At 34.0% G+C, this 15,532-nt stretch overlaps 2 protein-coding genes across 3 annotated transcripts; both read left to right on the plus strand.

Moving 5' to 3' along the window:
* Positions 1 to 1,272: 1,272 nt before the first annotated feature.
* Positions 1,273 to 6,775, plus strand: LOC18047650 (iron-sulfur protein NUBPL). Of its 2 annotated transcripts, none has more exons than XM_006443829.2 (8): positions 1,273 to 1,422; positions 1,518 to 1,638; positions 1,799 to 1,921; positions 2,847 to 2,944; positions 4,010 to 4,136; positions 4,722 to 4,807; positions 5,568 to 5,693; positions 6,204 to 6,775. In XM_006443829.2, exons 1-8 carry the CDS (start codon positions 1,396 to 1,398, stop codon positions 6,381 to 6,383), a joined length of 888 nt encoding a protein of 295 aa, XP_006443892.1. In that variant the 5' UTR covers positions 1,273 to 1,395; the 3' UTR covers positions 6,384 to 6,775. The 2 variants fall into 2 exon arrangements, with proteins under 2 accessions (XP_006443892.1, XP_006443891.1); XM_006443828.2 differs by having other exon boundaries at positions 5,568 to 5,688; positions 6,204 to 6,326.
* Positions 6,776 to 7,343: 568 nt separating this feature from the next.
* Positions 7,344 to 12,295, plus strand: LOC18047651 (5-dehydro-2-deoxygluconokinase). The gene is made up of 5 exons (XM_006443830.2): positions 7,344 to 8,080; positions 8,184 to 8,434; positions 8,605 to 8,896; positions 10,831 to 10,983; positions 11,389 to 12,295. Exons 1-5 carry the CDS (start codon positions 7,712 to 7,714, stop codon positions 11,773 to 11,775), a joined length of 1,452 nt encoding a protein of 483 aa, XP_006443893.1. The 5' UTR covers positions 7,344 to 7,711; the 3' UTR covers positions 11,776 to 12,295.
* Positions 12,296 to 15,532: the final 3,237 nt, after the last annotated feature.

Genomic DNA, 15,532 nt, shown 5'->3' on the forward strand with positions numbered 1-15,532 from the left:
GTTTTCAGCTCCTTCAGAGCAAATATATCGAACACTTGTACCACCATTAACAACGAGGAAAAGAAAAACATATTTTATGCATATATTTAAAAAACTTAACATGGAACATAATCTTTAAAAGTGCAACTTTATCTAACCTTATTTTTACACATTTTTATAAAAATTGCTAGGAAGAAAATTTAAATCTTTATTTCCAACCCCAAAGAGTGGTCAAGACATTCGTTAAGTTCTTTATCCAAAAAAATGATTTTTTCTTTCTTTCTTTTATCTTTATTGTACATCTAAATTTATTCAAATATCAAATAAAAACACTTAGATTGGATATAAACGAATTTAAATCCCTTTTGAAATATAATTTTTATCCAATAATTAGTAATTATATATTTTGCTTAGCACAAGATAATATTAGTTTGCAATTATTTTTATTATTATTAGCCAAATTATATTATAAAAGTCATAATTTATTTATTTTTTACCATGCACGAAACGCATCCTGCCCTCATGGGCCATAACACCATTAAGAGTTTCAAACATGTATAACTAGGCAAAGTTTCATATTAAGGGCTAGTTTGGAATCGTTGTAACTTTAAAAATAATTGTGGTTAGTTGTGATGCATAAATAATCAGTTGTGAAGATAATCAGTTAAAATTTTGATAAATTTTATTTTTGAAAGTGCTGTTGGTTTTAAAAAGAAGTCATATGTATTTCAAAAATCTTATTGTTAAATTATTATAAGATATAAATAACTGAAATTAACATAATGTTGATAAAATTAATTTATAAATATATAAAATATTTTATTGTTCAAATATAATAATCAATAATTAAAATAAATATTTTTTATGGGAAAATGAGGGTTACCCCTGTTGTTTAAAGTAACTCATGTTTTAAAATAGGTTCAAACTCCCTATATTCATGATGGTGTCATATATATATATATATATATATATATATATATATATGACTCTCAAAATTAGATTTTAAAAAACTACTCCTTCCGTACTTTTTAAAATCTATAATAGAATAGGATGATTTTACCAAAAATAATTTATAAAAAATTTTACCAAACACCAAAATTAACCTTTTTCCTTTTAAAATCATTTTTGAACTTCCAAAAAACAATCTCAAACGATTATAAACATTGGTTTTGGGCCTGAACCTTCTTACAACAAATGTGAGTATAATGTAGGTGGGGCTTCACTAGAATTTGTTTACGGTGCTATTAGTATCACCGCTCCACTTATTCCGCTATTACGCTGTGTTTTTTTCTTCTTCCCTCACTCGCCTTCCCTCCTTTCACCTGAAACTAAAAAGTAAAAACCAAAGAGAAATTCGGTCTTTTTTTATTCTTTTATCATTTGTCTCATCAGTCACCAACTCAAGTGCAAACATTCATGAAGAATTCCTTTCGGATTTTCACTGTAAGATTAAACAATTCTGCTTTTTTACTTATGAGACTTTTAATTTTTCCTTTTTTTTTTATTTGGTTTGATTAATTAAATGGATTTTAATGCAGAGGCTTGGTGGTGTTAGATATTACGCTGCGTTTGGTAGTAAGGACCTTAAGATAGATGGCGTTAAGGATGTTATAGCCGTTGCTTCCGGTAAAGGCGGCGTCGGCAAGTCCACTACTGCTGGTATTTCTTCTTCAAGTGAATGATTAAATTGTTCAAATTTAGTATATTCGGAGCTAATTGAAAGAGATTTTGTTTGTAAGTAGTCAATCCAGATAATCAATAATGACTGTGATTGCTGTCTAATTTTGTAGCGTTACTGAGTTTGTTTGGACTTTTGCAGTTAATTTGGCCGTTGCACTTGCTAGCAAATGTCAATTAAAGGTTGGTTTGCTTGATGCGGATGTCTATGGACCGTCCGTTCCAATGATGATGAAAATTGATCAAAAACCAGAAGTCACTAAAGGTAACACATTGTCCCTCTCGACCTAATTGATTTCAGTTGCTATCAATATTTGTATTAGATAGTCAAGCTTGAATGACTAATACGATGTTGTCATTGGCCGTGCTAACCTCATGATAGGAATTAATGATAGGTTAACGGTACACGTACAACTCTTAACATTTACATATAGCTGCTATTGAAGCTCCATCTACGAAATGGATGAGATTTTATTCTTGATATACATGAGTTCTGAGAAATAATGATAACAATCTCTCCTTTCTACTTTCAGTTCAGGATGTTTGAAATTGTTATCTAGATTTTCTGGAGCTTCTGAAGTCATTTTGTCATTGTTGAGCTTTCATAGGTTGATGAACTTGATCCTGGGAAAAAGCCACTCAATGGGAACTTATACAATTGAATTTGTGAATTTGACTGGAATTTCACTTCTATGAGATCTTATATTGGATTTTGCAGTCATTCTACTTATATAACTTTTATTTATGTGCTCATTTGCTTCATCATAATTAAGTATCGGTGGATAATCCAACAAGGGGCATTGTAGAATATTGGTCTCTCTAAAGTTATTGAGTTCCATTGGATCTGCAATTTTAACACTAAAGATGAGTTTGAGCTTCAATCTTCTGTTATCCTCATGTCTCTCTCCGTGTCCATGCTTAGAAACCCAAAGTCTTTGGGGAAGGAGTTCTAATTTCCAACTGCTTTTGTAATTTTTCTCTTTACTTCAACTGTAGTAAACATCTGGTGGGAATTAGAGTAAATACACAACAATCACTACCCATTTTCAGGGAAACATTATGTTGTATAAAGATCTGATGTAATTATTCTCAGCTTCAGTTGACTGCAGCTCGAGATTTTAAACATAAGAGGTGCCTTTTTGAAACTAATGGTTCTGTGATAACTTATTCTATTTGGTTGTGTCTTGTAGATATGAAGATGGTTCCTATTGAAAATTATGGAGTTAAGTGTATGTCAATGGGATTTCTAGTGCCAAGCAGTAGTCCAGTTGTGTGGAGAGGTCCTATGGTATGTCCCATTTATTTTATTACTTTTTCATTCTGTATTTCTCTCTCTTTCTTGCATAAAAATTCTTTTTGGTGTAAAAAATTGTCATTTTCCAGATAAAGGTTAAAAGAAATAGTGTTTTCCAAGCAATGTTTCAATCCAAGGATCTATTCAGGATTTCCGTTGGTAATGTGGTCATACTAGTTAATTGTAGTGTCCTTTGGAGGATTGCCCAACTATTTGAATTTCCATGCTTCAATGTGATTATTGTATAAAGAAGGGCCTTTTGTTGAATAAGAGAATCAGATGTAATCGAGATAGTATAGAACTTCAAAATAATCATTAAATCTCTTTTGGTGGGCAATGTAGTTTTTAAATAATGTTAGTGTGGCGCCGATAATGATATGAACATGTGTTAGATGAACATAGTTTGTATTTACAAAAAAATTATAGTAAGTTTTCTACGGATATTTTGGCGAAGTTCTTGTTGATACCTGTAGTTTAGGAAATCTTGTATTTCAACTTTTCAAGCCTCGATATAATATTTTTTTTTTTTTGGTGATGGGAATATAGTAATGTTTTTCTCAAAACATCAGAGATACATTACATTTTATCAGTCAGTGTAACCTAGTTGGGCGCAGTTAAATTCTTATCGAAAAGGGATGAACAGATCTTGAGGTCTTGAGAAAATATGATATCTTTCTTTGCTTCTGAATCTTTTAAATTTATCATGGAATTTGGGGTTAATCAGGTGTAGCTCTTGTTTCGCTTTTAAATTGATGACATAACCTATAAAAGCTGGTTCATTACTTACTTCGGCAGATGGTGGAATCCATATTTTGCAATAACATTTACGTGCCAATTGATCTAAATGTGGTGTTTGACATTAATAATGAAGATTTAAGAATTTTATTTTCTTTATATGGTCTGGATTTCAAAATTGGACTTGGTTGTTTTTGTTTTTGCTGCTCATCTGATCTGAGTATGACATAATATAATTGATTGTTTGCGGAGAGAGAATTTTCTTTCCCTTCTATTTTAACTTTCAGCAATCTTATTAGGAATCGTATTAACTATATCTTGCAGGTAATGAGTGCTCTACGTAAAATGTCTAGGGAAGTTGATTGGGGAAATCTTGACATTCTTGTGATAGATATGCCTCCTGGAACTGGTGATGCTCAGTTAACTACAACTCAGACGCTGCAATTATCAGGTATCAGATGAAATGATCTTTTTGGCTTCTCTGATGTTTATGGACTCATATAAGCATGGAATAAAAAATTTTCTGGTTGGTGAAAGAAATTGCCCTCTTTTCATTATATATATGTATTTGTGCTGACCTTTTTCTGGAATAAGTGATCTTATCTGTCACACTAAGATACCAAGTTTCGGAGCAGCCTTTTTACATAATTTGAGATTGTTAAGCTTTCTCTCAGCATTCAATTACATTCGAAGCTCGAGTTCTGAATTTATGGAATACAATTACGGAGCTACTAACATGGGAATAGGAATGATATTGCAAAAATTGTTAACTTACTTTTTGGATTTTAAGGTTTCTGGGTATTGATTATTTTAGCTACTTTGTCGTAAGAGATAATGTTTTTCGTTTTTGTACTAAGTGGGCAAATACAAACTATGTACTTCGTATAATCACTATTTGCTTCTTCTTGCACGCACCAAATAAAGAGGAAGAATCAAAAGATTAAACAGAGTTTTATTACCTTTGATTTTCAAGAAGTAATCTGCCTCAATAAAATTGCGAATCAGTTGTTTGTAACCTTTCTTTGCTGGATGGCAGGTGCATTGATTGTCTCAACTCCGCAAGATGTTGCATTAATAGATGCTCGTAAAGGAATTACAATGTTCTCTAAAGTTCAAGTTCCTGTATGTTCTTTTCTTGCTCAGATAATCTCTAGTATGGTCTAAATGATGTTGAAAATTTTGCATGCTCATCAATATATTTGAAATATATATTCTTTTAAGTGAATAACTAATGGGACAAGACCCAAATTCATATCAATTTTGGAGAGTGCAAAGTTTAAGTATTCCAGTTTTAGTTTGAAAGCAAAATCCGAAAACCTGAAATCCTAACCATAGGGTTAAAGTTATAATCAAGAAATTTCTGAATGTCTTTTTGGTACTAATATCATCAATCTAACTATTCATCCGTTGTGTGCAAGAAGATGGTAACATTATATCAAACTGTTTGAGTTTGGTTGTTTCTTACTTACATCAAGCTTAAAACTTCAATCCGAGTTTTGAGCTTTTCGCAAATTCTCGTCAAAGCAATCTTAGGCTTGAAGTTTCAAGCTTGATTAGGCTTGGGAATGGAATCATTTGTTCAACAGGGGCTTCAGAAGCTAAGTATTTAAACCCACTTGCTCGGCAGATTCGCCCAGCCTGCTCATAAATCTCTGTTCATGTCCTTGTGCTTTTTTATGGTGTTGTAACCAACAGCTGTAATCTTCCTCCATAATCTATCCTCCCTGTTTCTCAAGTCCAAATCTGAAATATTTTACTTTGTGTCGTTTCAGAATCTTTATGTGAAATGAATTGATGCTTCTTTCAATCAGATCTTCCTCTTCCTTTTTGGCATTTTTTTTCTTCTCTCTCTTTTGAGTGAAAATTATGATTGCCGTTACAGATTTTGGGGCTTGTAGAAAACATGAGCTGCTTCATATGTCCACACTGTAGCGAACCATCATTCATTTTTGGGAAGGGAGGAACTCATAGGACAGCTGCTGAAATGGGTTTAAAAGTCATTGGTGAGGTATTTTGATTTTATTCTTTTATTCTTTCTTGGCTGTTATTACTTCTTTTTGGGGTTTTGGTTAAGGTATTATTTCTGGATGCAGAGCATATTTGTTTAGGGAAAGGGTTAATATCTAAAAATAATACAGTACATCAGCTAAAAAAGTTGGAGGATTGTTGTACCTCCATTGAATATAACCTGAAATAACAGATAGATAAAAAGTTAAATGAAAATGTTACTGATCAATGGTTGGAAAAGTATTAGATACACAATCAACGGTTTTCTCAAGTTTGGACTGTCTACTTGCTGAATCGATGGATATAAAGAATAACCAAATATAATGCTTTGCGTTGTGTGAAATTCCCAATTCCCAATTGTCCTCTGTCCTTGGTCTCCTCCAAGGCTAAATGTGTAAGGGGGGCTGTCTTAAATTTTGTTATCTCAAGCTTTCATTTAAATTTTGTGCAATGCAATTGAATTATACAATGGAAGGCTGAGTTGTGGTTGTTAATCTGTTGGCCGTCTCAGATACCGATAGAAATGGATATACGTAAAGGTTCTGATGATGGTGTCCCTGTAGTAATATCAGCACCTGATTCAACTGTCTCCAGAGCTTATGGTGAAGTAGCTGTTAACGTGGTCAACAGACTCCAGGAGCTAGCAAAAGAACAAGAACATCCAGAGAGTAATTCTACGAGGTTTTCTTAAATGAATCACCACCCTTACTATTGCTATGAACCACAGTTTGCAAATGTGTCCGACCAAGATTTTGAAGTCTCTCTAGCCTTCAGCTTAGTATATTATGGATGCCACTTTGAAGCATTCTGACCATGCAACCCATAGAATTTTTGCAGTGGAGGAGCATGTTTTTTAGGAGATCAATTTGATGAGTTAGGGTGTTGAAAATCTTGAAGCCAATCTGCACTAGACACAGAGAACTGTGTACATGTCAAATAAAACCAGAGTGATGCCAGTCATAATTTTTATGTAACAATAAGATTATTGATCCTAACCCACACGTGACAGGCCTTGTTGTATTCGCAACTTCTGATGTTCTCTCTTTGGTGAATAAAAATGTTTAGTCCGTCCAATTTCATCGTGTAAATTTCTTGTTGTTCACATTTTTTTTTTTTTTGGGAAGTAATACTAATATGGTGGAAGCCAGTATAATAACATTGTTGCCCGACTGCATGACTGCAACCTTGGGTAGGTTTAATTTTGTACTTAGCATAGCAACCCAATGTCTCTGCAGCAGTGATATCTCACTTCCATTTCTATTATGCTAAGAACCCAATTTGCAATGGAATAATGAAACATTATATTCCATGAGGGTATTGTTGGATTAATTTATAGGATATCCAATGTTTGATTTGGTTCTGCGTCCATTTACAGTGCAACTTGATTCCCTTCTGATGGCTCATGAAAGGAGTATATTCCTGATCGGAATATGAATGTTAACAGAAACAGAATATTTTATGTTATCATGCATCATTTTACTATAGACCTCTCAAATATGCCATGCATCTAACTGAAAAAAAAACTATGTATTTCGTTTACCCCAAAATAAAGAAATAAATAAATAAAAAAGAAAGAACTTTGTTCATTGAGTTTTAAAAAATTTAAATAATTAGTTATCATGGCTTTTAATACAATAACATATTTCTTCGAAAAAGAAATTGATAGTTCTATTATTATCAAAGGTTATGAATAGAAAAAAAATCCCCACCATGCCAAATCGTTATGAAAAGAAAGAATCTCGAGTCCACCACCAACAGTGAGAAAGCGTTCTTGGGAGGTTTTGGTCTGAAGAGCAAGCATCAGCTTCAGTGCTTCTTCAACATCAACTTGACGACCATTTTGATTCCCTCTCTATATCGTATTTAATATTTTTATATTTTATGTTATTTAATTTTAATTCCTCCTATCATCTTCCTTCCCGTGTATATATATACGTATGTATTTTTCTTCGTTGTTGTTTCTCCGTCTGCAACTGCAAAGGTGCAAACACCCTCATCACATTTGAGCGTAAAATCTGAATGCAGCTCCAAACAATAACTCTCAAATCCACTCTTCTTGACCATGTCCCCTCACCGCAGTCAATTTTCCCCCAAAACCCTAGACTAACAACCACCGTAACCCTCCCTATTTTCCCGCCATTTCCAATTAAGTCATGGCGTAATTCTATCCTCCACTGCAACGGAACCGGTGTCTCCGCCCCCAGCAATTCCCAAAACGGCACCGCTCACGATTGGAAATTGAGAAGCTCCGGAGTAAAGAGCATCGATGTTGCGACTCTGGGTAATCTCTGCGTTGATATCGTTCTCAATGTTCCCCAATTGCCGCCACCTTCTCGCGACGCCCGCAAAGCCTATATGGACCAGCTCTCCGCCTCTCCTCCAGATAAGGTCCTTTTTTTTTTTTTTTTAATTTCTTTAAGAAAAAAAAATTGCTGAATTAATTAAACAATGTGCTGATATTAATGTATTGATTGTATGGTTTTGCACATAGCAATACTGGGAAGCTGGTGGAAACTGCAATGTGGCTATCGCCGCTGCAAGATTGGGACTTGATTGTGTTACAATTGGTCATGTGGGTAATGAAATATACGGAAGATTCCTGCTTGATGTGCTTCAGGATGAGGGAATTGGTATGGTTGGTATGAGTGAGGATACCGACGGTGTTGACACTTCTAGTGCTTCATATGAAACCCTTTTGTGTTGGGTTCTGGTGGACCCTTCGCAGAGACATGGCTTTTGCAGGTATAATTCAACTTAAAGTTCCTTTTTTTTGTTCTTTGGTTTTCAAGCCTTCTCATGCAAGTGCTCCTATTATGTGTTTCTGATGTGTTTAATGGTTCTTTATTATATTATAGTCTCAGTTATTAAGATTGGTGGTCGGTGACCTGTGTCTACCTGTTTTGTTTTGTCAGTCGAGCCGATTTTAGTATGGAGCCTGCATTCAGTTGGATGAACAAGCTGTCTGCAGAAGTAAAGACAGCCATTAAACACTCAAAAGTCCTGTTCTGTAATGGTTATGGCTTTGACGAGCTCTCCCCTGCTCTGATAATATCAGCCCTGGAGTATGCTGCTCAAGTTGGGACATCTATATTTTTTGATCCTGGACCACGTGGAAAGAGTCTTTCTAGCGGAACACCTGAAGAACAAAGAGCACTTAGCTATTTCTTGAGTACGAGTGATGTTCTTCTTCTAACTTCTGATGAGGTTTAACTCTCTCTCTCTCTCTCTCTCTCTCTCTCTCTCTCTCTCTCTATATATATATATATATATATATAGATATATATGCATTATGAATCACCTTCTATTTCTCAATTTTCTTTTCTTAGATTTTATTCATTCACCCTTGAGGAGGAAACAAGTATGACCTTTACAACCTTGTTTTTTTTCTTTTTAATTTTCTTGTGTCTTTCTTCCCTGCTATAGTAATATTAATCACCTTATTGCAGTGTTGTATTATGTCACACTGCATTGCAGTGTTGTAGACCATGACACTACATTTGATGCAGATAAATACTACCTTAATACCCTGCAATGCTGATCTTCTCTTGTGTGTCATATAAATGTACCCATCTCTATTGTTGACACAAAAATATGGGTCAGCAATCATATATAAAGTAGATGAAATGTGCGTGAGTTTTGAGCTGAGTTGGCAGCCACCTAGGTTGAGATGGGTGTTGCCTGTGAAAACCCTTTGATGCTTAAGTTAGATATTGGGCTTTTTAGCAAGTGAACTTTAGGGCTTTTTAGCAAATAAGCTCCGGAATGAAGCTTTTGGAGTCCTTGTTCTATAATATATGGAATAAAGCTCTGAGTGCCTTGCGCTTTTTTTTTTTTTTTTGAAGTTAGAGTAAGTAGCGCAGGAGAATTCTTATCAGATTACATTCTTTTTATACTAGTTTATAGAGAACTGCAGTTGCTCTCATTTAATGAATGTCATCATGAACCCTCAAGCAGCCAACTACAAAAATGTCTTGTTGCCAAAAATTTCAGTAGGGACACAACTCGCTATGACGAGGGAAATGATTTTCCTTGCCATTGTTACAAATTATATTCCCTATTTTCAACTGAATGTTAGGCAAAATTGTTTCCCTCATTTTAGCTTCTTGTGCCCTTGAATTGAAATTTTCAACGATCAAACATTTTTGTGGTTAACCACTCGATGGTTCAAGATGACAGTTTTAAATGAGAGTGGCTCTATTACTCAAAAGACTAGTATAAATAGAAGCACTTTGTTAAGCATGTTGTTTTTGTCAATTTAAGTGTTTTGTTCCAAAAATTATTTGCTAATAGAGCAAAGAATCATAAAGCTTCATTCGAAAGCTCACTCCCGATATTTGACTTGAGCATTGGAGCATTTTCATTGGCGCTCCTAACCATTCTAGCTCTCCTGCAGGAATTACTTAGAGGATCTAACCCTTTTTTTAGTAGGAAGTTGTAACTGATATACCAACCTACGTGGTTTCCAACTCAGCCATGTTCCATCTAAATCATATTTGACTATCGACACAAATTCTTTTCATCAACATTGGTGATCTGTTCTTGCTCATTCATTCTTCTTATGGAGGCATTTCACCTTGTAACACTGAATGGATAATTTAATGTTATAGTTAGAGCAGAAATAAATTGGCCCAACCCATCCTTGTATATTTACATCAACATTGTTATTTGTATCCACATTCTTATGTATATCCTACATAACTACTAAGATATAGGGTTTTCTTTCTCATTTAACTCATATCTGGTTTCAACCCCTTCATCTCCTCTTTCTAACTCAGATACTCTGTGATAGAAAAGCTCCATTTCAGGTTGGTGCCACACTGTTCTTTCCTGTCAATCTCACAGCCAAATTCCAGTCTTGTAGAATTGTCATTTTCATAGTTTTCTTCTTGAATTCAGAGTTTCATTTTCGTTGCAGTAGTTACAACAACAGCTGATGCATGATTGTTGTTGAGACTTTTTCCATTGGTGTTTGGCTATCTTGGAATGCAGTAAAATATTTTTCTATTTAATGTTAAAATTCTTGGACAGGTCTTTTCCATGAGAGATTCTTCTCTATATCCTTGGTCTACGCTCTGTCAACTAATTGTCAGAGAGTTTGCTTGCTTATTCCTAATTGTGTTTTTGTTTCGATCTTTCAGGCTGAATCATTGACTGGCATAAGGAACCCAATAACTGCAGGGCAGGAGTTACTGAGGAAGGGGCTGCGCACAAAGTGGGTTGTTGTTAAAATGGGTCCCAGGGGTTCAATTTTAGTTACGAAGTCAAGTATATCATGTGCACCTGCTTTCAAGGTATGATTTGTATAAGACTTTCTCGTAATTTAGCTTTAATTGTCTAGTGTCAACTATTGAAATGAATGCTCAGAAATAACTGTCAATTTTTAATGTTCTCTCAGGACTAACCTAAATCATGTATTATGTAATGCTTGTTCTCATAACATTGTTGACCTTCTGTGACCAATTGGAGATAAAAAGTTCCATAGTTTTTAAAATAAGTTCAACATTGTGATTTTCTTCTCTCCTGTTTTCTTCAACATATCAAGCCAAAAAGTAATCTTATGAGAACCCGTTTTCTACTGCTACTAATGTGTATTCACATTTGACCTCTCCCTCTGTCCTGTTTATTTAAATGCCACAGCTCTTTTCACATTCTTATATGCACAACAAGATATTGATTAGCATTTGACACATGACCAGGTGAACGTGACTGATACTGTTGGATGTGGAGATAGCTTTGTGGCTGCCGTTGCATTTGGTTTTATACATAATGTGCCCACAGTTAATACATTAACAATTGCAAATGCAGTAGGTGCTGCAACTGCAATGGGTTGTGGTGCTGGTAGGAATGTGGCAACCTTGGAGCGAGTAATAGAACTTATGAGAGCATCCAACCTCAATGAGGATAATGCATTTTGGAATGAACTACTTGATCAGAATGTAAATGCTGAAAATATTACATTTCTTTCAAGGTTCGGCATAAATGGAAGCAGCAACTCCCTGAACCATGTGAATCTGCAAAAAGTGGTTTCAGAATTGTTACCTAAGCTTGAATACTCGCAGTTAGAGGGAAAAGTGCCATCTTGATGGACTATGAGGAGCAACAGGTTTTCAGGTACTGATTTGAATTTATAGGAACTAATACTTTCAATTGGTTCTACTGGGTCTGATTGCTGGTAATTATACTGGGAGGCCAGATCTGGACAATTAACACAATGGATTCTTAATGTCTTATTTATTGGAAGTGGGATATAATGCTCTTATTGGCCATTGGGAAAAGCTCTGGTAGGTGTTGGCAAGATTTGCTAGTATGCAGTTTATGACTTCATCTCCTCTTTCAGCGAGCATTTATGGATATGGTTTTCTGGTGATATTTTTGTAGCCATAGGAATCCTAGAGAACTTTGCTTCTGATATGGAGATTCTGCATGGCATTTCACACATGCCTGTAATTTTGTAAGGATGTTCCTTTTTCTTTTTCTTTTTGGGTTTGCATCACTCAATAAAATGCTTATAATGACAGGTGATTGGAATTTTTGGGTTGATGCTGCCTGTGTCGACAGATCTTTTACTAAACGGATACAGAAACAGAATTTTCTTGCTTGTTCTTCAATTTTTTCCTTTTTGGGTCCTTTAAATTCCATTTCCTTGGATTAAATGGCAGGTGTACTCTTGAAACCATAGTGAAACATTATTGGTCAAAAACAATTTATTTTAGGGATGGCAATGGGGAGGGGAGGGGAGGGGACCAATCTCTCCGTACCCATCCCCGATATTTTACGTATGTCCCCGTCCCCTCCCCGTCCCCGTCAAAATTATTTAAGAGAATCTTCATCCCCTCGAATAATAACAGGAGATCCCCGAATAACTAATACATTTTTTTTATTTTCGATTTTGAGTTAATCATATTAAAATAAAAAATTCAAATAAAATTAAAGTTTGAAATATATCTTACATTAATATCCATTACAAAAGTCACATACATTAAATTAGTAAGCAACGAAGCATGCAAGGGATACAAATTATCATGAATAAATTAATAGCCTAATATAAAATTGTTACAAATAAAATCAAATTTAGATTCAAAATTAACTTTTCAATGGTGGCGTGAGCACTTTATAAATGTGGACTATTCCCTTTACAGCACAATAGTTAAGTCAAAGCAAATTAAGAGCAAATATTAGATTAGATTAGATATTAAAATTTTGATTTGTTGTGGGTAATTATAACATCTAAAAATAAATAAAAAATAGATTTAAGATAAATAAAAAATAGATTTAAGTTTAAAATATTTAATGAATATTAAAATTAAAACAAAAGTTTTGGGCTAATAGAATCTGTCCGGTCTTTTTAATGTCCTAAATAAAAATTTAGGACTTTAATTAGTTAATTAGGCCTAAAAGATTAATAATATAAATATTTTGATATTTTTTATTTTTACCAATACTTATAATTTTATAATTTAAATTTTATTATTTATTTACTAGTAATTTTAAAAAATAAAAATTAAATTAAAAATTAAAATGGGGAAATGGGTAGGGGATGGGGATTCCACCTCATCCCCGTCCCCTCCCCGAATAAGAAATTGGGTAAAAAAATTTCCTCGTCTCTTCCCCGAATAAGAAATTGGGTATGAAATTATCCTCATACCCTCCCCGAATAAGGAAAATCCCCGAGGGTATCCATCCCCGTGGGGATTTTTGCCATCCCTAATTTATTTTCAGTTTACATTTTAGAAAACTAATATTTCGATTTGATGAACTTGATATACTTTTATTACCATTTGATGTCTGGCGAATGAATAACCTGTTTTCTGTGGGATTTGTAAGCTGTTGACGTATAGGGTAATAAAATCCATAAAATAAAACCCCATTTTTTGGACAAACAAACACATAATATAAATATTTTAATACTATAATTTTTATTCATTGGTTATAGTATTAGTAGGTCGAATTCTTTAACTTACCCACCGTCTATTCAATCATCAATCAGAGAATCGCCAAAATCAAAGTCAAAGTTGCTCACTTGCTTTACCTAACTGATTTCTAAGTAAATGTTTAGCATTTACAAGTTACCTTTACCTGATTAATTTATTTCTTCCTTTAAAGAATGTGAAAATCCGAAGTTTGGACCCTGTCCTTGTTAGTCACAAAAAAAAAAAAAAGAGAATATTTAATGAGAAATAGTTGAAATTTCTTCAAAGTCAAAAATCGGCCTTTCGTATATGGAAGCCAGTTGATTTCTTTCTTTTCTTGCCCTGTCGCTGCAGCCGACGCTCGCAACTTCTTTCAGTTTGGAGATAAGCTCATACATGACGTGGACATTAAAAAAAAAAATTATTTGTTCTCACATTTATCCTATTTGTTGCTAACTTGCTATTGTCAAAGTTTTTCGAAAGAGCAAAATTAATTATGATGTCTAGGGCGTGTGAATTCCAAGCAGACGCGGATGTGAAAGCACAAAGAATTATATATATACATAAAAACTATTAGTATGGTATCGTACCCCGATCATCAATAAATTAATGGACCCTTGAATAATCAGACTCAATCGGTGTCAATTTGTGTTTACACAGCTTAGAGAATAGAGAATGCCAAATGTGTGCCGATTACCAATAAATTAATGGACCCTTAAAATAATCAGACTCAGTCGGTGTCAATTTGTGTCGACACAGCTTAGAGAATAGATAATGCATAAAATTGAGATTGTTTTCCAGAGGATTGGAAATTGAAGGCTGGCTTTGCTTGCGAAATTGAAGGTGCATCAACACAGTAGTAGTAGTAGTACTGTGTGATAGTGTGTCATCCAGCAATCAATCATTGATGTGTGCATCTGTCTATATCATGTGAAAATGCAATATATCAAACTAAAAACTATATAGGTGGACTCTATGACAATGATTGTAATATTAGGTGGTCAGGGTCATTTCACCTTGCTGTTTCTCCAGTATTATTATTATATATAAATCAGCATTTATAAAATAGAAACTGGGAATTAAATTAGAAAGGCTTTCATTATCCTTTTAATCAAATATTTGACAAAACTGGTATTTGGTATGTAATGACGTGACCCTAACTACATATACAAAGAAATTTGCTAGATACAAGCAAAAATCAAAAGATGCCTAATCAAATTCGATATGTACGGTTCCTTTTTATATATATATATATATATAGAGCTACTTTCAATATACAGCAGCTGGTCTCTACCAAAATAATAATAATTCTACACAATTTTTATATTAGAACATGGCAACGTGCTTGAAATGTTGAAACAGAATGATCTTCGAAAAGGTGCATTGACTTTTTTGCTCTTCTGGTTAGTGCAATAATCTCTTTAGCTTGCTTTTATAAGTTCAATCAATTGGTAAAGGCACGTCATACCGTCATATATAATATAATATATTGAGATCAAACGACACTTTAATTCTGGCAGCAAATATAGACAGCATAGGGGCCCCTAATTAAAGCCGGTTTCGACTCGAAGATTTTCCACGGCAAGACTACAAGTTTTTCTTGGAGATACTAATATAGATTTCTGGGCCAAGCAAAGTTGTCGCTATGCATATTCTTTTTTAAATTTTATTTGATGTTGAATCCTATGGTGGAAATCAACAATGAGTAGTGACCACAGGAATGTGATAATAATACAGTGTTTCTTCAATTCTTAGCTTAGCTGTATCTCATCATCATTGTTTTTACATAACTGGAATAGCTAGCTTTGCTATCTTATCTAACACATCCCATCTTAATCTGTCATTTAACCACTTGATTGACCCACCTGTCAATCTCAATTTGATGGTGCTTCTACGTACCAATTAGACATTCTCCAATAATATACAAAGT

This window comes from Citrus clementina, unplaced genomic scaffold, assembly GCF_000493195.1.
Source record: "Citrus clementina cultivar Clemenules unplaced genomic scaffold, Citrus_clementina_v1.0 scaffold_3, whole genome shotgun sequence".
Taxonomy (NCBI): domain Eukaryota; kingdom Viridiplantae; phylum Streptophyta; class Magnoliopsida; order Sapindales; family Rutaceae; genus Citrus; species Citrus x clementina.

Excerpts from the sequence above, each read along its gene's own strand:
- LOC18047650 (XM_006443829.2), top strand. The coding sequence starts at position 1,396 with ATGAAGAATTCCTTTCGGATTTTCACT. Across the intron at positions 1,922-2,846 it reads AAAACCAGAAGTCACTAAAG|ATATGAAGATGGTTCCTATT; the intron begins GTAACACATTGT and ends TGTGTCTTGTAG. Across the intron at positions 4,137-4,721 it reads TCAGACGCTGCAATTATCAG|GTGCATTGATTGTCTCAACT; the intron begins GTATCAGATGAA and ends GCTGGATGGCAG.
- LOC18047651 (XM_006443830.2), top strand. The coding sequence starts at position 7,712 with ATGCAGCTCCAAACAATAACTCTCAAATCCACTCTTCTTGACCATGTC. Across the intron at positions 8,897-10,830 it reads TTCTTCTAACTTCTGATGAG|GCTGAATCATTGACTGGCAT; the intron begins GTTTAACTCTCT and ends TCGATCTTTCAG. Across the intron at positions 10,984-11,388 it reads CATGTGCACCTGCTTTCAAG|GTGAACGTGACTGATACTGT; the intron begins GTATGATTTGTA and ends ACACATGACCAG.